General features: G+C 47.3%; 1 protein-coding gene across 1 annotated transcript in view; it reads left to right on the plus strand.

Annotated features, from left to right (window-relative positions):
* The first annotated feature begins 740 nt into the window (after positions 1-740).
* ANKRD33B (ankyrin repeat domain 33B) overlaps positions 741-23,985 on the plus strand; it is a 103,760-nt gene continuing 80,515 nt past the window's right edge. The window contains exon 1 of the mRNA XM_077116857.1: positions 741-1,094. Within this exon, the coding sequence (XP_076972972.1) occupies positions 741-1,094 (354 nt within the window). The remainder of the gene's footprint in view (positions 1,095-23,985) is intronic.

Raw genomic sequence — 23,985 nt, forward strand, 5'->3', positions numbered from 1 at the left:
GGGGGCGGGTCCACCGCAGCTCCCTCACTTCCCCAGCCCGGGGCTCCCTGGGTGGGCACCGCCTCCCGCGCCCCGGGTTGTCCCGGGGATCCCCCTAGTTCAAAGGCTGCTCGACCGGGGCAGGGTGGAGAAGGAGGGCTCGGCGCCTCCTACGCGGTGGGAGAACAGCTTCCCACCCAGGTCGGGCGGCGGCCTCGGAGCTCAGATGCGCCGGGCGGCGGTGCCCAGAGCTGAGCCATGTCCTCGGACCCCATCCCCGCCCATCCCCCGGGGCGGGCGGCTGGGGCGGGACAGGGTGGGGCGGGTGCCCGCGCGCAAGACCCTGACGCTCGGTGCTTTAGTTATTTCTCCCGCTTTTCTCGCGTGCGGGTTTACGGCCCAGGGCACAGCAGCCGGGTGCGCGCCACCCCCGCAGCCCCGAGAGGCCCCAGCTTCGCGGCGAGCTCCGCCGGGCGCCCCGCGCGGCCGTTTTCTCTCCCCAGCTGGCGCCTCCGCCCGCAGCCTGCCTTCCTCCCCGCCCGCCTTCGGCCCGGCCCCGCCCGCGTCCGGAAAGCCCCCGCGGCTCCTCCCACCCCCAGGGGCTTTTCTCCAGCCGCCCGAGACTTTTCTCCACTGCCGCCGCCGCCGGGCGCTGGTTTCTGCCGAGCTGGAGCGCGCGGGCCATTGCTTTGCTGGGTCCTCACGGGGCTTGAGCCGGTGACCACGGCGCGAGGCCCCAACTCCGGGCCACGGTCCCGGGCATGGTGCTACTGGCCGGGCCCGGGTCGGAGGGCGGCGGGGCGCACTGCGTGTCCCCGCGGCCGCCGTCCCCGTCCCGGAGCGCGCCAGCCGGAGAGGACCCCGCCGAACCCCAGGACTACGAGGACTTCACATGTCTGCCCGACACTCGCAGCGTCGCCTCGGACGATTCCTTCTACCCGCCGGGTGGCGAGGAGGAGCATGGCTCCGCTAGCGAGGATAGTGTCCCGGAGGGCATCCCGGAGGCGGTGACCCTCCTGCACGCCGCCCGCACCAACGATGTGGGACTGCTGCGAGCGCTGGTGCGGCGGGGGCCGAGCGCTGAGGAGGTGCAGGAGACCGACCGCAACGGCCGGGTAAGCCGGCGTCCCCGCAGACTTCGGGTGCCCTCTGATCCCTGTGCCGCGTGCCGCCCGGATTCTGGCTCTGCCCGGGTCGGTCGACCACCCTGCTGCCACTGGGGCGCCTTTTCCTTGCTCTCTATGCGCAGTGCGAGCGGAGTCAAGGGTGGCCTGCCCTTCCCAGGCCGGGGCGAGGGAGGGAGGCGGGTTTCATCGGCCCGGAGGTCACAGCACCACGGGGGACCCCGCCAGTACCTCCTCTTCACTGCATGCATCCCCTTCATTCTCTTCCCTGGAGTCCTCCTGTCCCCGAGTCCGCCCTGGGGGAAAGAGCCTGGATCCGGGGTTAATGCCTCTCGCGGGGTCTTTTCCACCTGGGACCCCCCTCCCCAGGCCATTGGCCGGTGACCCTGCGGTCCCATTGGCAGGGGCCAATTTTTCCTGCCCGGCGTCCCGTTTGTGCCCTTCGGTCCCGCTGGCTACCATTGCCCTTTCCCTAACGTGCCCAGGAATCGGATGCCACTCTGTCCTCCCCGCCCTGAGCGCCCCGCCCCCCCGCAGCGCCCGGTGGCCCGCGCGGCGCCAGGTCAAGGTGATCCCGCCTCGCGCGCCTGCACTGTCCGCGACGCAAGTTTGTGGCAATCCGCCATGACCCCAAGGGGCGTGCACCCACCAGGACGGCTGGGGGGGGTGGGGACTCAGGGGCTTGGGCTATCCATTAGCTACGCCAGGATTCGGGGACAGCGAGAAGCATTTAGAAAAGGAAAGAAAAAGTTGGCTTGAGAAGACTCTAAGTGAGGCGGACTCACTTGCTTAACACAACCCTCCAAGTACTTAGGGAGGAAAACGCAGAGTCACCCAAATGACCACGTCCCCATTTGTCCGTGCGGCTCGCACAAACGGCAGCGGTCTCCCTGGTTCCTGTGTTCCCCAGGGCTCCCAGTATCTGCCAGTCAGCCAAGCCCAAACCAAGAACACACGTGGCTTCGCTCAGGAGCCCACCCAGAAGGAAAAAGAGTTTGTTGACTTTGGGGACCCCAGTTCCCCGTGCCTGTTAGTTTATCCCAAGGGGCAGAGTGGTTTGTCCCGGACTGCTTCGGGACCAGGCTTAGGCATATCCGAAGTTATGAACGTCACTTTTTGCTTGTACATGTTTTGGGCTCATTCAACACAGCTTTTGAACTTGGAACGGTTTGTGGTTATTCTTGTAATTTATCTGGTGACGCGGGCTTAGAGGCGGTGAGGCACTGGGAACTGAGGCTCCCCCTACCCAGCAACACCTCTTCCCACCCCGGGGCAGCGTCACCTTCTTACCGGGCAGTTTCCTGTGAGGGAGGTGAGGGTAGAGGTTCTGCCCCAGCTTTCCCCAGGTCCCTGCCCCCCAACGCAGCTGTCAGGTCATACATGCCACCCCAGGCTTAGGAGCCTCCTCTCCAGCTCTACTTTCAGTTTTACTAAGGTGCGTTTTCACCCGCAGGTGTTTATATCAGAAACCTCACTTTTCTGATGCAGGCCACCTGGGTGCGTTTTAAAGGACCCTGCCCCCCCTAACCCACAGGTCACAGGGGTGGGGGTTGGGGGTGGAGGTTAGCTTTCTCTCCTGCCCTGTGTAGCCCCCTGGCCTCCAAGGAGCTGGAGTGGGTACCCAGCCTGTCACTGTGCTGCGCATCATTGAGCCCAGATTTATATTTCCTTTGTGGGGGTGGGGGGTGGTTCTGCTACTGAAAAATGAAAGTTTGAAAACAGCTGCATTGACACAAACTTAGAACAATACAAGCTATCCGCAGGAGGTTTGGGCCTGACTTACTATGTTCTCTGGCTACCCTGAAAGGCCCTCCCCGGCACGACATTGCTTAACCTCCCAGCCTCACTCTGCCTCAGTTTCCTCATAGGAATGATGAAGTGTGTACCTGCTGGGGCTCTGAGCATGCAATGCCCCCTTCTGCCCAAACACTCACACACACACACACACAGCATTTCCTGGCACTCCGAGGCCCTTGCTTTCTCCCTTGTTCCATTTCTTGCCTTCCCCTTGCTTGGAGGCGAGCACCCTCCAGCTTTTTTTTTTTCCCTTCTGACCAGGCACAGGGTTTCTTCTCTTTTTACTGTGAGGGAGACTTGCTTAGGAAGAGTGAGCCCCTGCCATCTTCCATGATTTCGTTTCTCTGCTTTGGGTCTCATCCTCTTTGCTTGACACCAGATAATGAAGGGGAAATGGCATGTGGCCTTAACGAAGGGAAAATGGCACATGGATTAAAAAAAAACAAACAAACCCTGGGCGCTTTTATCTCGTGTTCAGAAAGAACAGGGCTTGGGTTCTTTGCTTTGAGAGGAGGGAGGCAGGAGCCTTCAGCCTTCTCGTTTTCCTCTAGATGTGATTGCCCTAACAGCCCCCGTCTTCCTGAGAAACTGCTGTAAGAATAAAGTGTTGCAAAATCGATGGTGGCAAGTGGAGTGGCGAATCACTGCATAAGTATTTACTGCACACCTGCTGGGTGTAAGGCGCTGGTTAGTACTTTAACAGACGTGAAGTTGAACAGTCTTTGCATTAAGCGTTCTGACCTTTTAGATGAGCAGAGAACTTGAGAGCAAAAGGGGAGAGGAAGACTTGGATCAGATAATGAGAGGCCAGCCTGGAGTAACTGGCCGAGTTATAGAAGATTGAGAAATGAACTGGTTTCAGCATGCCGGTGTCTAACGTTGGAGTTGTGATGTGCTTCCCCAGTGATCACACGGCTCGCTCCCTCATTGTCTTCAGGTTCTTTAAGGGCTCCTTCTCCAAAAAGCCTTTCTGGCACACCTCCCGCACCCCCCCCCCCCATCTAAGCCACCAGCACCCAGAGCTGGATAAGGGCAATCCAGGTGTTCAGGGACTGGGGGCCAAAATTGTAGGTAGGGTGGTCATTTGAGAGAGAGCGGGTGACATTTGAACAAAGATGTAGAGGCGGTATCTGAGAGAAGTACATTCCAGCAGAGGGAGTGCAGAGGTGCTAAGGCCACCACCCTGTTCCTGCTTGGCCTTCAAGTTTAGGATTAGTGACTGTGAAAATCCATAGTGAAGCGTATACTGCTTCTGCCAGGGGAGGGAGACGGGAGAATAGAGAGGTGATTGTGTTACCTAAGGAATGAACAGGTTTTATGTGCCACCCACCACCATCTCTAAAGGCTTCATGACAGCTTCTGGTCAGGTAAGAATGGAGCCCTCCCAAGGCTGACAGGTGTTCTCACTGTTTGGGTAAACAAGAATCTGATGTGTTTTGTTCAAGAAAACGTCTCCTTTCTTGGTTCCTGAGATTGTGGTTCAGCACACAATTTTTCCTCCTAAAATATTCATTACTCTAAAAGGATTGCATAATTTAATATTGTAAATCATGTAAATATTTGTCAAATAATTCTCTGGTAACATTCAAAATGTGTTCTTATTGAATTTTTGATTTATACATTTTGTTCACTGATGGATTGGGGGGAGGGGGCCTCAGTGAAAGCTGCCATAATTCTTTTTCTTAATTCTTCCCTTCTACTTATTGCCTGAGGTTTACCTTTATGCCTTTGACAGCTCTGGGGACATCAGTGAGAACAAAGGAAGCACTTTTGCTACTTTAATTGCTGCAGAATGACAGTTTGAATGTCAGATAGCTTTTGAACCAAATGAGGCCCAATTATGCAAACTTTAAAATTCTGCTCTCTTCCTTTGATGTCGTTCTGCTTATTCATGTTTAAATTCCAGGACCTCTCTGAAATTTACCAGAGCCCCTCCGCCCATTTGTTTTATTGAAAAACACACTGCACACCCAGTATGGGGCTGGTCCCCTTTGCCTTTTGGGGTGCTTAAATGTTTTATGGATTTGTAGCTGCGGTTGGGATCTTTTTCTGGAAGTATACAGGAGAAAGTTTTGTTTCTTTGATTTTGTTTTTGGATTTTTTGAATGCCGTAGGAAGATTTATGAGCTTTGGTATCCCCTTTCCCTCAAATGAAAATCACCTTACTGGAATTCCCCACGTCTACTAGGCCGAGCTGCATAGTATGGTGGGTGAATTCCCTTGCTAGTCACTAGAGAGAGTGAACTCTGACCCCATCCTCCAGGTTTGTTGGATTATTTGCAGTTGACTGTAAACCCTCAGAAGGCCCACCAAGCACCAGGGAGGCTTTGCTTCTTGCTCCGCTGTTTGGGAGTGCACTAGTCTTTCAGTGAAGAACCCAGCAGGGGCCCTGACTCACACTTTCAAGAGCCAGGACAGAGAAGTCAAGCTCATGGGGGTTTGGAAAATCTCAGGCTTGGGTGCACCAGCCATTCAGTGGTAGAATTCTCACCTGCCATGCGGGACAACTGGGTTCAGCTCCTGGCTCATGCCTCCCCCCTCCCCCTGAAAAAGGCAGTACATTGTGATCAAAATTCCCTATGATATACATATCGCATGTCTGCCTCTGTGTATGTATTGACTCATTAAAAAAAAAAAACAAAAAAACAGAAAACCCAGGCTTTTGCAGGCAACTTCAAAGCTTTGTCTCCTTCCTACAGTTCCGCTGACCTGGGAAGAGGGGGCACTCTGGGCCCAACAGCAGGAGAGGCCCAGGTGTATCAGTTATCAGTGGCCACGATGCTGCTGCTTAACGACCAACGACAGGACCTCAGTGGTGTGCAACAGTGAGCAGGTGGGGCCTGGGCAGTTCTGCGAACCTGACCCGGCTCAGCTGGATTTGCCCCTATGCGTTCAGCCGGTGGTTCTGCAGCAGGCTTGCCGGGCCTTGTCCACCACGACGGAGGCAGGGGTCGAAGACCACCGGCAGGGTGGACAGGGCCTCAGGAGGCTTCAGGGTTCCAGTGTCACTTCTGCTGAAGCAGTTCCCAGGGCCCAGCCCAGATCCAAGGGCTAGGAAAGTAGACTCCTCTTCTCGGCGGGAGGGGCTGCAAAGGCACCCAGCGAGAGGTGTGGGTAGGGAGGGTGGGGAGAGTTTGGGCCGCTTTTGCAGGGGAGCTACCAGAATAAGGATGAGGCTTTGCTTTCCCCTTGGTGCATCTCAGGCTGAACACCTGGCTGTTTGGATGTGTGCAGTGCGCTTTTAGCTCTGAGTCAGTGGGGCTGGGGAGTGGGTTTACTGGAGGCAGCGAGAAGTTTGAAGGTCGAGGATGTCAGGCGGGCTGGCGAGAATCTTCTGGATGATCCAGTATTGTCGCTTTGTCGGGAATTTCTTCCACTTACTTTTTAATGAGATGCTTTAACAAGGTGAACTCAGACACCCTTTTGGTCATTTAGGATTATTATTTAAGAAGAAAAAACAGGTATTGCGTCTCTTTTTTTGTAAAAGGCCCTTAATAGTGTGTTTATGTTTATAATCTTATCTTATGTAAGGGTTAGCTACTAAATATAAAAACAAGTAGAACTGATAACCAAATTCAAGTCAGTACTTAAAAATGCTGCTTCCTCCCATATTCTAGAGATGTGTCACTGGTCTTCAGTCTGAAATGAAGAGGTGCTCTCCTCCCTTTGGGTTTCCTGTGCATTTATGTGAGTGAATGGGCGCCTTCCCCTGGGGCTTCTGTATGGACCCCAAAGTGTGCTTGTTTTCCTCAGTGCTGCTCTCCATCTCTGGATCTTTTTTTCTTTTTTTAAATTTTATTTTTATTAAGAAATATTTGGGCGGGCCATGGTGGCTCAGCAGGTAGAGTTCTCGCCTGCCATGCCGGAGACCCAGGTCTGATTCCTGGTGCCTGCCCATGCAAAAAAAAAAAAGAAATGTTCACACACATACATTCCGTCTCTGGATTTTTAATAATTGCAGAAATATCCATTGTCTTATGATGTTAATCATTTTCTGAAACAAAAAACAAAAATGCAGGTAAATTTGAAAACAAGGTTTTAGGAAAAGAAAGTCAAGATTTTGGAGGCACCTTTTTGCCAAGTGAGAATCACTGCTTAGGACCTTGCTACTCAAAGCTACCCATATTGGCAGCACCTTCCCTGGGGAGCTGGTTAGAAATGCAGTTTCTCAGGCCCATCCCAGGCCTCTGAATCAGAGACTGTGTTTCCACATGATCTCCAGATGACCTTAATGTAAAACATTGCTTTCTACCCTCCTCCGCAGGAACTCCATGATAGAGAAAGGGTTGTCTTTGGTTTCCAGGTTTGGGGAAGTGCAATAGTTTCTCCCAGGTTATAGTGCTCCGCTGGCCGAGTCCCGCTCCACTGTCTGGCCACAGGGTTAGTGTAAATGAAGCCCTCTGGGCCTGCACCCCCATCCGTGGATGCCGGAATATGTCAAAGGGCACGAAGAGCCTTTGGTTGTTGAAGGATTATGGCCCGGAAGGTTCCTTAATTTCCAGTAGAAACAACTATGAAATTGATATTATCTGTTCCCTGGGAAACTATAAGAAGATGTCAAATTTAAATATGTATCACTGCCCCATCATATTTTAATAGTGCTGAGATGATCTGGTTCAGACCTCATTTCTTTAAAGTTTTTTTTAAGAGCTGGAAAGATGTTTGTTCTCTTCATAAAATTTCAGCACTTTCGCTCTAAAGAACAAGAGATCTCAATTTTCTAGGTCCTATTTATAACGATAAGGCCTTGTTCTTTCATTATGGTATAGCATTAGAACTGAGGCGAGCAAATAATAAATTCAATGAAGCTGTGAAGTGCGAATGTGCTTTTACTTGTAAAGGATTCCACTTACTACCCCTAAGCTTTTATTTATTTATAATAAATTTATTTTCATGGTGGGACACTTCATCTAAGTATGAAAGCAGAGGGAATAGTACTGGGAATCACCCAGCTCAGATGAGTCCCAGCTCATTAATGGGAAAGGTTCACAGCGGATGCCCCTTGGTGTGTTTGGTGAACAAGGATGTCAGGAATGGAGTATGACCTTCCTTCTAGGGTTTTAGTGCTGGAGGGGGCTTTGAATGTGGAATCCCATCATTTGGTGGTTGAAGGTGCTGGGGCTCCGAGGAGAGGAGCCTGGTGGGGCCAGGAGAGCTGGTGATGGCTCCAACCTTGAGAACTCTGGGACTGCCGTCTCCTCAAGGGGCGCCAGGGCTTTTGGCTTTACCTCTCCTGGCTATACCAGGCTGAGAAATGGGAGAGCTGGAAATGGGGTAGGGTTTTGAATGTACCAAACTCAGGGCATTTTTTAAAAGCATTTTAAATTGTGAACTACAATATTTACAAAGAAAAGAAAGAAAAAGCAATAATTTTCAAAGTATACTTCAACAAGTTGTTATAGAACAGATTTCAGAGTTTGTCACAGGCTGCCATTCCACTGTTTCAGAGTTTTCCTTCTAGCTGCTCCAATACACTGGAAGCAGTGTTGTGAAATAGCAATAGGGACTCAGAGCCATACTCTCTTAAATTCTAGTTTCTCTATTATACCTCCTCCTCCTTCTTTGCTCCCAATCTTTAGGGATTGGGAGCAAAAAAAAAAAAGTCAGTGCCCACTCTGACTTTTTCATGTTGAGGAGGGGTGTCAACACTAAAGGATAAGGAGATGTAATTAGTTGATAATCTCAGAGAGGCTGGTCCCTCTGGGTTTCAGGATTTATCTGGCCTAGGAACCCTCTGGAAATTATACGTTCCAGGAAAGCAAACTTAGTGCATGAAACTTTTATAGAGTCTCGGTGCGAGCCCTAGGTGTTCTTAAGAGTTAACAGGAGTGATGTTGGTTGGGATTTAACAAACCATGGCAATTAGAACTATCTAACTGAAGCTTGGAAAAGAGCAGCCTCCAGAATAGCCTCTTAGCCACTGATGCCTTATTTTATTACACTTCTTTTCCCCCTTTTTTTGGTCAGGCAGGCATTGATCCCATGATGCCAGGGCCAGACTCATCCCTGGAATCATGCCCCACATTGTCAGGGAGACTTTCACCCCTGAATGTCATGTCCCACATAGTGGGGAGGGTAATGATTTTCTTTGCAGAGTTGGCTTAGAGAGAGGCAGGCCACACCTGAGCAACAAAAGAAGTTTCCTGGAAACAACTCTTAGACCTTGTTTTAGGTAGACTTAGCTTCTCCCCTACAGAAATAAATAAGGGAAAGCCTCAAAATCAAGGGCTTGACCTATTTTCTTGGGAGTTCCCAGTGGTTGAGAGGGTACCCGGGGTTTCCCAGATGAGAGAGTTTAATAATTCCTTTTTTTCTTTTTTTTGCTTCAGACCCTCAAGGGACTCTACCAACACTTTTTTTTTTTTTTAACTTTTTTGATTTTATAATATAATGTACATATAAAGCAAAGAAAGAAAAAAGCAGTAGTTTTCAAAGCCCTCTTCAACAAGTAGTTACAGGACATATCTCAGAGTTTGTCACAGGCTAGCATACCATCATTTCAGATTTTTCCTTCTAGTTGCTCCAGAGCATCTACCAATACTTTTTAATTATCTGCCCGCTATAGTCTGAGATGTATCTTGCTATTACATTAAGCTAATCAGAATTACAAGGCCTCGTTCCTGTTCTGACTCCAGGAGTTTGAATTCTTTAAATGAGCTATCCAGACAGGTTGATTTAGGTTGTATGTTACAGAAAACTTAGGTTCCAAAATAATAAATCTCTCTGCCCTTGGCCTCATATACTAAGTAGAGCTCTAGAGTACATACACTATCATTTTTTACCTGTGTTTTATTTACTTTAGTCTTAGACAGATTGGCTTCATTTTTTTTTGTATTTTTTGGGGGCGAAGGTGCATGGCCCAGGAATTGAACCCTGGTCTCTTTCATCAAAGGTGGGCATTTTATCACTGAACCACCTGTGCACCCCAGATTCATTTTTATCACTAGTTGAGGCCTGATCTTTTTTTCCTTTACTTTGACTGTTATTGTATGTAGCTATGCTAACTTTCAGCCCTGCAACACTCCATTTCTGGGTCTTAGGTGTCCCAGAGTTACTCAAAGTTCCAGGGAAATACCAGCTGGTACACATGAAGCTCAGCGTCTCAGAATCCAGAAATTCACTTACAATTTCAAACTAAGTGTGATTGTTCTACAGGCTTTACAATCTAGGCTCCAGTTTTCTTATAAGTATTTTCTGAAAGAGACCTTAGCATATTTGTTATTTTGTTTCTGGCTTATTTTGCACAACACATTGTCCCTGAGGTTTATTCCGTTTGTTGTGTGCCTCTCGACATCCTTCCTTTTTGTAGCCAAACCATATTCCATCGTCTAAATGTATCATAGTTCACCATTCTGCTTCTCAGTCATTGTACCCTTCAGCTCCTTCCATCCATTGGGTATCATGGGTAATGTCCAAAATAAACCATGTCTTACAGTATCCTCATTTGGTTGTGCAATCAGCAGCACTCTCAATCTTAGACAATTTTCACTGGTCCATAGAGACAAAGGACCAACAAGCACAGCCTCACTAAATATCAAATCAAAACTATCCCTTATCACTTGCACAACCCCCCACCCCCACCCCGATAGTTGCTCCAGTAGTGCTGTGGAACTGTTGATGTCCTCCTGTTAACTATTGGCCATAGTGTGCATTTTTAGTTTTCCAACTCAGGACATTTTTCACAGATTTCCTTTTCATCCTATGCTCATAAAGGAAGGCTAAGGGGGCAGTGTTAAAGCAATCTTAAAATATTAAGGGGATTTATCAGCTCATTTGGAATATCATTTACTACTCTAATATTCCTATCATATTATGCAAGCTGTTATTGAAAATGATTTGCAGGGATAACATTAGTATATGATTATGGAACAATAAAAGCGAAAAATAGTATGTGATGAGTTGTAAGTTACTAGAATTCAAGTCCTATCACACTTTTGGGTCAGTCATTCTTTGATGGTTATAGAATGTCTTAGTTTCTTATGGCTGCTGTAACAAAGTAACCCAAGCTGGGTGGCTTTAAACAACAGAAATTTACTGTCTCACATTCTGGATGCTGGAGGTCTGAAATGAACATGTTATAGGGCCAGCCTCTCTCCAAAGGCTCTAGGGGAGGATCTGTCCCAGGCCTCTCTCCTGGCTTCTGGCCATGGCTTGCAGCCCCCTGGCCATGTCTGCCTCAGTCATCACAGGGCCCCCTCCCTGCTGTCTGTTTGCAAATTTCCCATTCTCATGAAGACAGCTGTCATATTGGGTGAAAAGTCCACCCTGTTCCAGTGTGACCGTATTTTAACTTGCCTAATTTCAACTGTTAATGACCCTATTTTCAAATAAGGTCATGTTCTGAGAGACTGGGGATTAGTATGTCAGCATATTTTTTTGGGAGACACAACTCAATCCATAACATAGGACTATTTGGATTTTCTCTTTCTTCCAAGTCAGATTTGGTAACTTCTATTTTTCTAAGAAACTGTCTCATTTCCCCCCCCCTCAGTTTAGCAGTTTATCAGTACAGAGCTTTTAGAAAGTTCTCTTTTTAGTCTCTGGGGTACCTGTGTTATATTCTTTTTTCTGTCATTTTGAATTCATGCTATTTCTATTTTATGTGTTCAGTGTTGTCAAAAATATTTTATTAGTCTTTTCAGAGAATTGCCTCTTGGCTCTGGATCTGTTCCTTTGTTGACTCATTAACTTCTGCCTTTCTATTTATTTCTTTCCTTCAGTTTTATTCTTCCAGTAAGTTTCCCTCAAAGTACCACTTTTGCTTTTCCTACAAGTTTTGATATATCGTATTTCAATTTATTTGTTGCTCTGTTCTCATTTACAATACAATCTTTGTTTTGATCTAGGGGTTATTTATAATAGTGTTTTAAGATTTTAAAGTAGTCTACAAAATTATATGTAAGAGCAATTTTCTAGAAATGCCCCACAGGTGGTAACACTGTAACAAAATTATCAAGTTCAGCATCAGTATGGTCCTGTTGGATCTGTGCAATCACTAGAAATATAACAAGTAACTCAAAAGCTACTGTAACGCTTGCTAGAAAATTGTGCCCAGTCAGAGCCTTTCACCTATTTTTCCATCCACATTTCTAAGATGGAGGTTGAAAAATTGGATTGATTTTGGATCTATGGTGAAGATAATACTCCCAAATCAGCCCTCCCGAGAGATCCTGTCTTCAGTGAAGTTGCTTCATTACTTTTTCTGGGTGCTCATTTTGAAAGTGCGCTTGCTGCAGTGTTCACCACTTAAGTTGTACACCTATATTGAAGTTGCTTTAAAAAGTCACTGAGATATCCATTGTTTGCTTCAACTGCAAAAAATTGCATAGTTATCAAAAATTAACATATACATTCTTTTTCTGTAACTATGTTTAATGAGAAATAAAGAATGGCAGGACTATTGCTTTCATTAAAAAAAAGGTATTCTTAAGCTTTGTTTTTTAAAAAAAATTCAGCCCATTTCAGAGAACACTGTTTACTGTACCACTACTTTGGAATTTATTGGGACTGGCTTTGGGGCTTTATCTAACTGGGTCAGTAATCCAAAATCCTAACCAGGTGACATTCTCGGGTTTCTTCAAATGAAGTATAAACAATTACAAGTGTAAAATAGTATGTCATTCCCTTTGATTAAAGCAGATAAGAGAGATGTGGAAAGTCATTAAAATACATGAACAAAGAATATATGTTTTGTTCAAGAAGGTTGGGAAGTAAATCTTTTCGACAGCCTGGTGGACGATGGTGCATTTGTGTCTCGTGCATGCACGTGTGTGTTTGGTGTTTGTGTTTGTGATATTAAGAGGGGATTCGTGTGCAAAGGGAGACGTTGATGTTAACCAGAAAGACCCTGATGAGAAGGGGGGAGAGGCTGTGGGGCCTGGCTGTGGCAGAGTGCCCGATGGGGTACCTGTTTGTAGAGCCCATGAGGTCAGGCTTTAAGATGCTGTGGGAGGTGAAGACTTCCTCGTATCGCCATGTGTATGCACATAAAAGAATTTTTAGAAGAGATTATTTTTACATGGTGTGCCTGAATTCGAAAGAAATTTGAGGACCGGTTTTACTCATTTCTACTAAGTCAGATCCAGAAATTCAGGTGGAAGTGAAATCTCGTGTGCCATTCTGCTCGGTGGCACAATTGCCGTGGAGAGGTGGGATCTGAGAGCGGGTTTCAAAAGGACAGATGTGTGCCTCTGAGGGCGTATGAGATGCCAGTGCTGAGTAAATGCAAATCGAAAGTGTGGCGGGGAATGAAGCATTTCTCTGGGGCCTGTTTTTGAGAGGTTTGGCTGGCTCTTGGTTTAGAAAGCATGCTTCTGGCGAAGAACATTCCAGCTGAGAGTCAGAGAGGATATGCGGAGGAAGAGGCTGGAGGAAGGATGGTTTGCCTCCGTGGGGGCTGCCCCCAGGGCGATGCCATGAAAGGTGTCCACAGGGCATTTCATAGCCCGTTTTCTGAGACAAGGGAAGGCAGGGAAGTGGATTTAAAAGTAAAGTCCAGGCCGGGGAGTCATGCTGAGCAAAATAAAGCTAATCTCAACAGATCACATACTTCTTTTTATTGCTGTTGTTATTTCAAATTAGGGCACTTGTAGGTTTAAAGAAAAATCATGCAGGGCGGGCTGCAGTGCCTCAGTGGCAGAGTTCTTGCCTGCCATGCCGGAGACCTGGGTTTGATTCCTGGTGCCTGCCCTTGTAAAAAAAAAATCATGCAGAAAGTACATAATTTCCATGCATTCCACACCTTCCCCTTTTCCCTGTTGTTACAGTTTGGTGTTATAGTACTTTCATTATGGTTGATGAAACTATATTATGATTATATTATTAGTTATAGTCCATAGTTTACGTTAGAGTTCACTCTTTGGGTTGTATGGTTTTATGAGTTCTTATTTCATTTTTGTTATTTTTTATTTATTAAACAACATACAAACACAAACATTCTTACCATATGATCATTCCATTCTGCATATATAATCAGTAATTCACAATATCATCACATAGTTGTATATTCATCATCATAATCATTTCTTAGAACATTTGCATCAATTCAGAAAAAGAAATAAAAAGACAACAGGAAAAAAACACATGTATACCATACCCCTTACCCCTCCCTTTCATTGATCACGAGCATTTCAATCTATTGAATTTATTTTAACATTTGTTCCCCCCATTATTTATTTATTTTTAATCCATATGTTTTACTCATCTGTCCATACCGTGGATAAAAGGAGCATCAGACACAAGGTTTTCACAGTCACACAGTCACATCATTATTCAATCATCTTCAAGAAACATGGCTACTGGAACACAGCTCTACAATTGCAGTTCCCTCCAGCCTCTCCATTACACCTTAACTAACGAGGTGATATCTATTTAATGCATAAGAATAACCTCCAGGATAACCTCTCGACTCTGTTTGAAATCTCTCAGCCATTGACACTTTGTTTTGTCTCATTTTGCTCTTCCCCCTTTTGGTCAAGAAGGTTTTCTCAGTCTCTTGATGCTGAGTCCCAGCTCATTCTAGGATTTCTGTCCCATGTTGCCAGGAAGGCCCACACTCCTGAGAGTCATGTCCCATGTAGAGAGGGGGAGGGTTCTTAACATTTTGATTTTAGTAACATTTATTTGATTTGGTGATAAACTCAAATTTCCCATTTTAACTGCTTTCAAGTCTGTGATTCAGTGGTGTTAAGAATATGGTATTGCATCACCTTGACCACCATCCATTATCAAACCTTTTCTCATCGTCTCCCAGGTCCCCACCCCCACCCGGCCCCTGGGAACCTGGACTCTAATTTCTTACTCTATGAATTTGTATATTCTAATTATTTTATATACATGAACTCATACAGTTCTTGTCCTTCTGTGCCTGGCTTTCATCACTCAAGATGATTTTATGTAATGTTCTTGCAATAATGCAGCTATAGAGATAAAATGGCATAGAACCGTGTGTGCACACGCACACACGCTTGTGTGCTTGGGGAGCTGTGGGCAGACTCTAGGTGGCACCCATTTCAGCTTCATGGGGTTGCTCTTGTGCTATAATTGTGCAAGATGTTAACAGTGGAGAGGAGGGGTGGAGGGGGGTTATGGCCCCCCTGGATGTTATTTTATAACTTCCCATGCATCAATAATTATTTCAAAATCAAAAGTTAAAAAGAAATAGGAAGGTATGCACTACCCTCATGCTGTACCCCATAGTCCCATAAATAGCTGTAATTTTGGAAACTGAAGCAGCTTAGGCCTAGTGAATACTCTGGAAGGGACCAACTGGGAATATTGGGCATCTGAACCCCTTGCTACCTAAGGTGTGGGTTACTGGCTAGTAGGATCGCATCCCCTGGGAGGGTTTCCCAAATGCAGAGTCCCAGCCCCCTCCCCACACCTCCTGAATCAGAATCCGTGTTGTAAGAAGGTCTTGGGGTGAGTTGCATGGACCTTTCCAGGGTAGAAGTTTCCTTGGAGTAGAAACCAAGTCTGGTTTAGGGTGCTTATGTGATCCTGGAGACATCACAAATACCATTTCAACCACAGTGCCCCCGAGATCCCACCTGGAAAATGGGGAAGTTTATTATATGGATAATATATAATTATATTCTTCACAGAAGTTCAGGGCAGATGAAAGGAGTAATTTATGTCAAGTGCTTGCCATCTAGCAGAGCCCAGTAAATAGCACTGTTGCTTCCAAGGGCAGGTTAGGCACCAGGGTCTGGTTTTCAGGGCTGCTGCCTCAGTCTGCACCTGGGTGGGTGTGGGAAGCAAGACGGGTATTCAACCAAAGAGGAGTCATTCAGAAGGTGGTGTGTTGGCCTGGAGAGGCTTTTTGGAACCCCTGTGAAGAGGGCACTGGGAGCTATGAGTTGAAGAGCAGGGTGCCCAGGGCACATTTTTTAAAAAAACATTTTTAAGATTAAGAAATATTGCATATATACAAAAAAGCAATAAGTTTCAAGGTACATTGAAACAATTATTTATAGAACAGACTTCAGAGTTTGGTACAGGTTACCGTTTCACAATTTTAGGTTTCTCCTTCTGGCTGCTCTGTGATGGGTAGGTTCTGGTGTCATCAGGGCCAAGGGATGATGCCCAGTTGTCTGGTCAGGCAAGCCCTGGCCTGACCCCTGCTGCAAGGATATTTTGTGGCTGGTTGATAAACCAGAAGGCTGCTGTATTAAATCATCAGTCAGTTGATTGCATCTGTGGCTGATTACATCTGCCATCAACTAAGGCATGTCTCCCACAAAGAGATAATCCAATCAGTTGGAGGCTTTTAAAGGAGAACAGAGACTCTTTCAGCCAGAGAGTCTCTCCTGTAGAGTTTGCCAGACCCTTCCTTCATTGGAGCCTCCAGCTTCACAGCCTGCCCTACGGATTTTGGAATCTTCCATTCCCACAGGTGGGTGAGACACCTTTATAAATCTCATATTTAATATATCTCCTGTTGGTTCTGCTTCTCTAGAGAGCCCTGATGAACACATGCTCCAATACACTGGAGACTAAAAGAAATATTAATATAATGATTCAGCAGTCATTCATATGTTGAATCCTATCTTCTCTGTTATAACTCCTCCTCTTCTCCTTTGATCCTTCTCCCAGTCTTTAGGGGTATTTGGGCTATGCCCATTCTAACTTTTTTCATGTTGGAAAGGGCTGTTGATAATATGGGTTAGGGGGAGGGAGCTAACTAGTTGATGTTCTTGAAGAGGCTGGCCCCTCTGGGTTTCAGGAGTTATCTGGCCTAGGAACCCATCTGGAGGTTGTAGGTTTCTGGAAAGTAATCATGGTGCATGAAACTTTATAGAATCTCAGTTGGAGCCTCGAGGGTGCATCTTGCTGTGTCTCTGGAGTGGAGGAAGAGCCCCAGTCTCAGCAAATGGAAAAGGATTCAAAGGTCCAGAAGCATGGAAGCCGAGTAAAGGGAGGGCTTCTAGGGGGGCAGGGGTGGCCTTGAGTACAAATCAGTGCAAAGCGCCCTGGAGTCAGGGCTGCCCTGGGACTTCCTGGGGCTGATTCTGCTGTGCCCTGCCCTCCTGGGGCCTCAGTTTCCCCATGTAAGTGGAGGCAGCTGCACTGGATCTCTGAAGTCCCCTTCTGTTTCTCTTTCTTTTTGACATTGCCCAGCCAGGCATTTCTTAAGGGCCTGACCCGCCCGTCTCACATCGGGGGAGTCTGTACCATTTCCTTCTAGACCTTCCAGCTTTTGTATTCTGAAACGTGAGGGACAATAGTCATCTGTTAAAAAAAAAGCAGCCGGGCGGGCCGCGGTGGCTCAGCGGGCAAAGTGCTTGCCTGCTATGCCGGAGGACCTCGGTTCGATTCCCGGCCCCAGCCCATGTAACAAAAACGGAGAAACAGAATACAATAAAACAAGAAAATGTTTAAAAATGTTTCCCTTTCTTCCTTCCTTCCTTCCTTCTCTCTGTCTTTCCTTTAAAAAAAAAAAAAAAAAAAAAAAAAAAAAAGCAGCCGTGGCAGAGCTGCTGGGTCAGTTGGGTTGGACTGTGAGTGAGGCTTCTTTCCTTTGATACTGGTGTCTAGGAACTGAGCTCCTAGAAAGCCTGGCTAAATTGAACTGAGGTGAGGAGACTTTGAACCTCGGTTGCTGGGTTGTTACTGGGAGAAGCGCCATCCCGCTGACCCCGCGTGCTCAGGGGTCCCAGATCTTTAGGGGATCTGTTTCTTTTGGAAGGAAAGGTCCATGGGATACAGAGAGTATTTTTCAGAAAGCTGGTGCAGGCTGTCACCGGCACGGGGGACAGGAAAGGAACTGACCCTGGGCACGTCTTGTCACCTGCACGGCCTCCTCCGTTTAAGGGTGGAGTGGAACAGACCTTCTCTGAGTTCCCACCAGGCCCTGCCAGGTTCGCCATCCATATGCTAGTAAGGGTGGGGAGGCTGCTTTCCGTGGGCATGTATTGGTCCTTTAGGGTGACCAACTTGTTCAGCTTTGCCCAGGACCTGGATAGGGTTTGGCATGGAAAGGCCCTTGTCCTGGATTGGGATTGCCCACAAAGTGATACCTAAGAGAGAACGAAAGACCCACCAACCCCAGATCCCAGCTTGCGCTGGTTCTGAAACCCTGCCCTGGAGTAAAGCTGCTGTTCTGGGTTTAAGATCTGGCAGGGAAGCTCTAGCCTAAACTAGTTCCTTAGACTGGGTTTTTACTACGGAGAACTGTTACCCAGCCTGGGTGGGGCCTGACAGGGGGTACACAGCACCACGGCAGTTTCTTGGTGGACTTTTGGGGTTAAAGGGAGGCCTGGATCAGGGACAGTACATGGTGGAGAAAATAGAATAAGCACCGTTTACTTAAAAAATTCAGTTACTTAACACACACTGGGGAAATTGTGAATTTTTTTTTTAATGAGAAATAATCATTAAATTTTTTTCTTTGGAGTAAACAAATTGGAATCCTTTGGGTTTCTTTAGAATGAGGCACAAGTGTATTGAGTTAATTAAAAAAAAGGTTTCATCTTATTTGTTAAAGGCAGAGTCTTACAGTGACTCTACTAAGAATTTCTGTTGGGTCCCCAAATACTTAGACACCATTAACTTATTTTTACTCCCTGATTTTAATATAAAAACTTATAGAGTTGAGAAGCTACTCTGGAGACTACTCTTATGCAAGCTTCAGCTGGACATCGCTACCCATCACAGTTTGCCAAACGCCAACCAAAATAGTTTCTGCCAACCCTAAAGAACACCTAGGGCTTTATATGAGATTCTGCAAAGGTTCCATGAACTAGAATAACTTTCCAGAAACCTACAACCTCCAGATGGGTCCCTGGACCAGATAAATCCTGAAACACAGAGGGGCCAGCCTCTCCAGAACATCAGCTAGTTCCTCCCCCCAACCCATATCATTGACTGACCATTCAAGCCTGAAAAAGTTAGAAAAACCCTAAAGAGTGGGAGAAAGATCAAAGGTGATGGTGGAGTTATGCAGAGAAGGTAGGGTTTAATGGATGAATATGACTGCTGAATCATTACATAGATATTTCTTTTAGTCTCCAGTGTCTTGGAGTAACTAGAGGTAAAAACCTACAATTGTGGAACTGAAATCTATACCAAACTCTGAAATCTGTTCTACAACTGATTGTTGCAGTGTGCTTTGAAATTTATTGCTTTTTTGTATATATGTTATTTTTTTACACACACGCATTAAGTCGATTGTGATGATGAATGAATGCCTATATGATGATACTGTGAACCACTGATTGTACACTTGGGATGATTACATGGTAAGTGAATATATAATATAAATCAATAAAATTGCATTAAAAAAAAACTTACATCAACCTTTTGTTTGCATCTGGCAGATTCCTTTTTACCAGTTTGCAAATGGGTTGATTTCTGCTGATGACTTTTCCCATATACTTAAAGTCTGTTTTTCAGTCAATCACATAGTAACATTAGGAAAAAGTTTCTCTTGAGTAATGGCTTTTTTCAGAGGAGTGGATATTCCTGAACTTTTGCTTTTAAAATACAGTAACAAATGCTGCATGAATAATAAAAGCAGTGGTATTTAAATTGTCTTTCCACTTGCAGAAGAGATAGCTTTTCAGTATCTAAATAAAACCAAAGGGGCATGACTCCGTAAATCCCAGGGTCTGTCTGGAAAAATGAATGGGTTCACAGTTAAGTGATTTCTAGCCCTCAAAATGTAGAATTCTAATATTCTGTGATTTTTTTTCCATTCAGCATTTAAGTAAAATTAAATAACTAAATTCAAATAATCACAGGATGCCTAGGAAAAGAAATATATATACGGAAGGGAAGCTAATTTAAACCTTTTAAGTCCTTAGTGATGGGGAATTCCCAAACTGCAAAAATAGAAGAAGTCATTGCAAATGGAAGATAAAGATATAATTCACAGACCATAAAATTCATCTATTGAAGAGTCCAATTCAGCGGTTTTTAGTATATTCACAAATATGTGCAGCCATCCTTTTTATCATCTCAGAAAGAAACTCTGTACCCTTCAGCTGTCAGTCCCCCATCTGCAACCCCTGGACACCTTCCATATCTGTTGCCCAGTTTTATGAGAGGACAGCGGAGAAGGAAGAAGTAGACCCTGTTCCCTTGCCGCAGGTCTGGGGCTAGCATGTGTTCCACCTCAGGCATAGGCTCGCCCTGTCTTCCACTATCTCACCGTACATTTCCCATGCGTTACAGTGCGTGATAAGGAATTAAGATTTTAAGAAATTATGTCAAGCCCCAAGCTTGACCCATTTTACACGTAGCAGCTGAGCCCCTTATGAGTCTCCTGTTGGTTTCGCTGACCTTGAATGTCAGCGTGTGCCCCGCCCCCAACCCCCCTGCCTGCTCAGCAGCACCCATATCTCGGGGGAGCCACTCAGACCTCCGGTCTCTAAAACTGGGGTGGGGCCAGCAGTTTGTGTGTCATGAACCCCCCCGGGCGGCTGATGGTGCTGGAGGTGCCTCCCTTCACTTCATCTCCCCCGGGGCTTGTCTCCACTCCGCCTGGGCAGGTTTTCTCACCACCTGGCCTAGCCTGGCCTTCTCCTTTCAGAGGAGACCAAGGTTGGTTTCGCACAGCCCTATCAGGTCCCTCCCTTCTTTACCTGGCACTTGCTGTGGGAACAGCAGGGCCCTGGGCTCTCAGGCGGGTCTCAAGGGGCGGGGGGCTTGGCTAGGGGTGAATCCACGTCCGTGGGACCCAGGGTGACCCACACGCCTTCCTGGCCACCGCGGGCGCTGAGCCCAAAGCATAGGTTTCCCCCCCACCAGCTCCTGCCCCTGCACCGTGTTCCTCAATTGCCCTCCCTCCCTGGTCTCTTCCACCTTCCCCTCTCTGCTAGTTCTGTTCTTATAAACATTTGCATCCCTCCTGTAATTAAAAAAGTGAAAAAAAAAAAAAAAAGACAGCCCAGCCCTAAAGGTCCCTGCCAGTTGGGGTGGGCTCTGACCGGCTCTCGGGATGCGGGGAGGCATGTTGAATCATGTCCCCCCCAAAAGGCGTGTTGAAGACATAGGCCCCCCCTACCCCCGTACTTGTGAGTGTGAAATAGGGTCTTTGCAGGTGGAATGAAGCCAAAACAAGATTGTGCTGGAGTGCTGAGTAGATCAGGTGACTCGTGTCTTCAGAAGGAGAGGGACCATTTAAACAATCCAAACATGGGGAGCCCACAATGGGAATGAGAGTTGGTAATTCTATAGCTTAGTGTAATGCCCAGATACATCCCAGAGCATGTTGGGTAGATAATTAAAAAGTATTAGCGGAGTCGCTTGAGGGATGGGAAAAAAAATGGAACTATTAAGATTTATCACTGGGGCTCTGATGCTACCTTAAACAGTAGGGACTCCCAAGTCAATAGGCCAAGCCCTTGATCTTGAGACTTGCTCTTGTAAAGTTTATGTAGGTAGCAGAGAAGCTTAGCCTACCTATCGGTATGCCAAGAGTTACTTCTGGAGGACCTCTTTTGTGGCTCATATGTAGTCTCTCTCTCTCTCTAAGCCCAACTCTGCAAGGAAAACCATTGCCCTCCCCTTTACATGGGACATGACATCCAAGGGTGAATGTCTCCTTGGGAGTGGGAGATGACTCCCAGGGACGAGTCTGACCCTGGCACTGTGGGATCAACAATGCCATCCTGACCAAAAGGGGGAAAAGAATTGCAACAAATAAGGTATCAGTGGCTGAGAGAGTTCAAATAGAGTCAGCTATTCTGGAGGCTAGTCTTGTGCAAGCTTCAGCTAGATATTGCTATTTACCACGGATTGCCAAGCCCCAGCCTACACCATTCCTGCCAATCCTAAAGAACACCTGAGGCTTTATCTGAGCTTCTACAAAGACCCCCCACACTAGGATTACTTCCCAGACACCTACTAACCTCCAGATGGGTTCCTAGTCCAGAATAAATCCTGAAACCCAGAGGTACCAGCCTCTCCAGAACATCAATTAGTTCCACCACTGTATCCCCTATCATCAACAGCCCCTTCCAACATGAAAACGTTAGAAACGGCGTAGTCCAAATACTCCTAAAGATAGAAAGAAAGATCCAAAGAGAAGGTGGAGCTAGAGAAGATAGGACTTAACGCTGAGTATGACTGCGCCATCATTACACTGATATTTCTTTTAGTCTCTAGTGTCTTAGAGCAGCTAGAAGGCAAAACCTAAAATTGTGGAAATGTAACCCATACCAAACTGTGAAATCGGTTCTACAGCTAATTGTTGCAGTGTGCTTTGAAATTTATACTTTTCTTTTACATATATTACATTTCACAATAAAAAAAAAGAAGGAGAGGGAGATTTGGGGACACCTGGTGTAGAGAAAGGCCGGTTGGCGATGTGGGGGACAGTGGAGAGGGGCGGCGGCCAGCCACCGGGCGTCCAGGATTGCCAGGTGCGGCCGGGAGTGGAGGAGGCAGGGAAGCGTCCTCTCCCGGCGCCTGCAGTGGGGGCGCCACCCTGCCCACGGTGTGATTCGGCTTTCTGGCCTCTGGAGCTGCGGGCTCGCAGGTGCCTCTCCTGCTAAGCCTCCCGGTTGGAGATACTTTTCCACCGCAGCTTTGAACTCTGGACAGCCACCTCTGCCAGAATCGCGAGACGACGTTCCTTCCCGGGGCTGGTGGCGGCCCGGTAGCCGGGGGTGGGGTTGGTGCGGAAGGCGTGGGTTGCGCTTCATCCCCCCTCACCCCTCAGCCAGATGCCCTGGTAGCGAGTGGCCTGCGTGGTGCCCGCGGCAGCCCTGCCCTCCGGGCTTGGCGACCAGCAGCCCTGGTGGAAAGCTCTGCAGCTGGGATGCTGCCCGCAGCGCCCTCCTCCTTGGACCGCCCGGGCCTCTGAGTGCTTCCCGGACATGGCCCACTTCCTGGTCTCACCTTAGTCACCTGGGCCTTCTAGGTTCTCGTCCTTGGCCCTCCCCCTGAGACTCTCCTCAAAGGCTCGTCCCTCTCGTCCCTCAGGAGCATCGTCTGCTGGCAGGGCCTCCCCACCCCGGCGCAGCGGGTGCAGCTGGGAGGGCGGCCGGCCTGCCCTGGGCCTCTTTCCCCGGAGTCAGATGCGCATGTGCAGTTGTGTGCGGGATTCCCCCAGCTCACCTCCTCCCCCCTTCTTATCTTTAGCGTGTTTGAAAATGGCTCAGCACCCCTCCCGGGCTTCCCTCCCGGGCTTCCCTCCCGGGCTCGGCACCCCTCCCCAACGCCCTGCCATAGGTGGTGCTGTCTGGCTCAATGCTCAGACACTGCAGGACCTGGGTCCTTACCCGGCATGACAAAAGTGACTCGTCACACGGGGTTTGGTTGCAAAGGAAAGAGATTTAATAGCTGCGGAGTCTGGGACCTCTTGGTCTCAAACAAACCTGCCCCCAAGGCCTGTGAAAGCTCTGTTGATACACGTTGGGATCAAAGAAAATTAGGGAGCACTGGAAGGAAAAGCTGGGAGAAGACACTGATGGATTCTCTGCCTGATGAGAGAAGCTATGGAGAACAATCAAAAGTTCTGTTTGGGTTAACAAAACGGCTTCCAGGTGACGGAAATGCAAACATTTGGTCCGGAGACTCTTTGGTCATTTGGTCAGGGGAACATTTGGTCAAGGTTTGAAAGTTTGTTTATTGTTTATGTGGATCAGTCCTCCCTTTGTCAGAAAGAGTGGCATGACTGGGAAGGAGTACAGTTTAACTCGGTTTTAGCATAGCCGGGAGCTAAGAAACGTCAGAATAATGAAGTTTTAATGCCATGTTCCCCTTATCGGGGATGGGAGGTGAGGAACCCAGTTGCAGGAATAACAAAGAATACTGCATGTTCCCATCCTCAAAGATGGGAATGGGGAGAACTAGTTGCAGGGGCTTTTTCACCATGTGATGATATCGTGAGCCAGTGATTGTACACCATGTATGGAATGTATGTGTATGAAGATTTCTCAATAAAAATATTAAGAAAAAATAGCCAGAGGGAAATACCTGAAATCTCTGAACTGTAATCCAGCTGCCTTGATCTCTGATAATGATTGTATAGCCTTTATCTTGTGATTGTAAAAACCTGTGAGTGACCCACGCTTATATCCCTTTATCCTGTTTTTCAACTTCAGAGTCTTATGATCACTAAAGATGCCCCTCATGTTTA

The sequence above is a fragment of the Tamandua tetradactyla genome, chromosome 9 (genome assembly GCF_023851605.1).
Source record: "Tamandua tetradactyla isolate mTamTet1 chromosome 9, mTamTet1.pri, whole genome shotgun sequence".
NCBI classification, from domain to species: domain Eukaryota; kingdom Metazoa; phylum Chordata; class Mammalia; order Pilosa; family Myrmecophagidae; genus Tamandua; species Tamandua tetradactyla.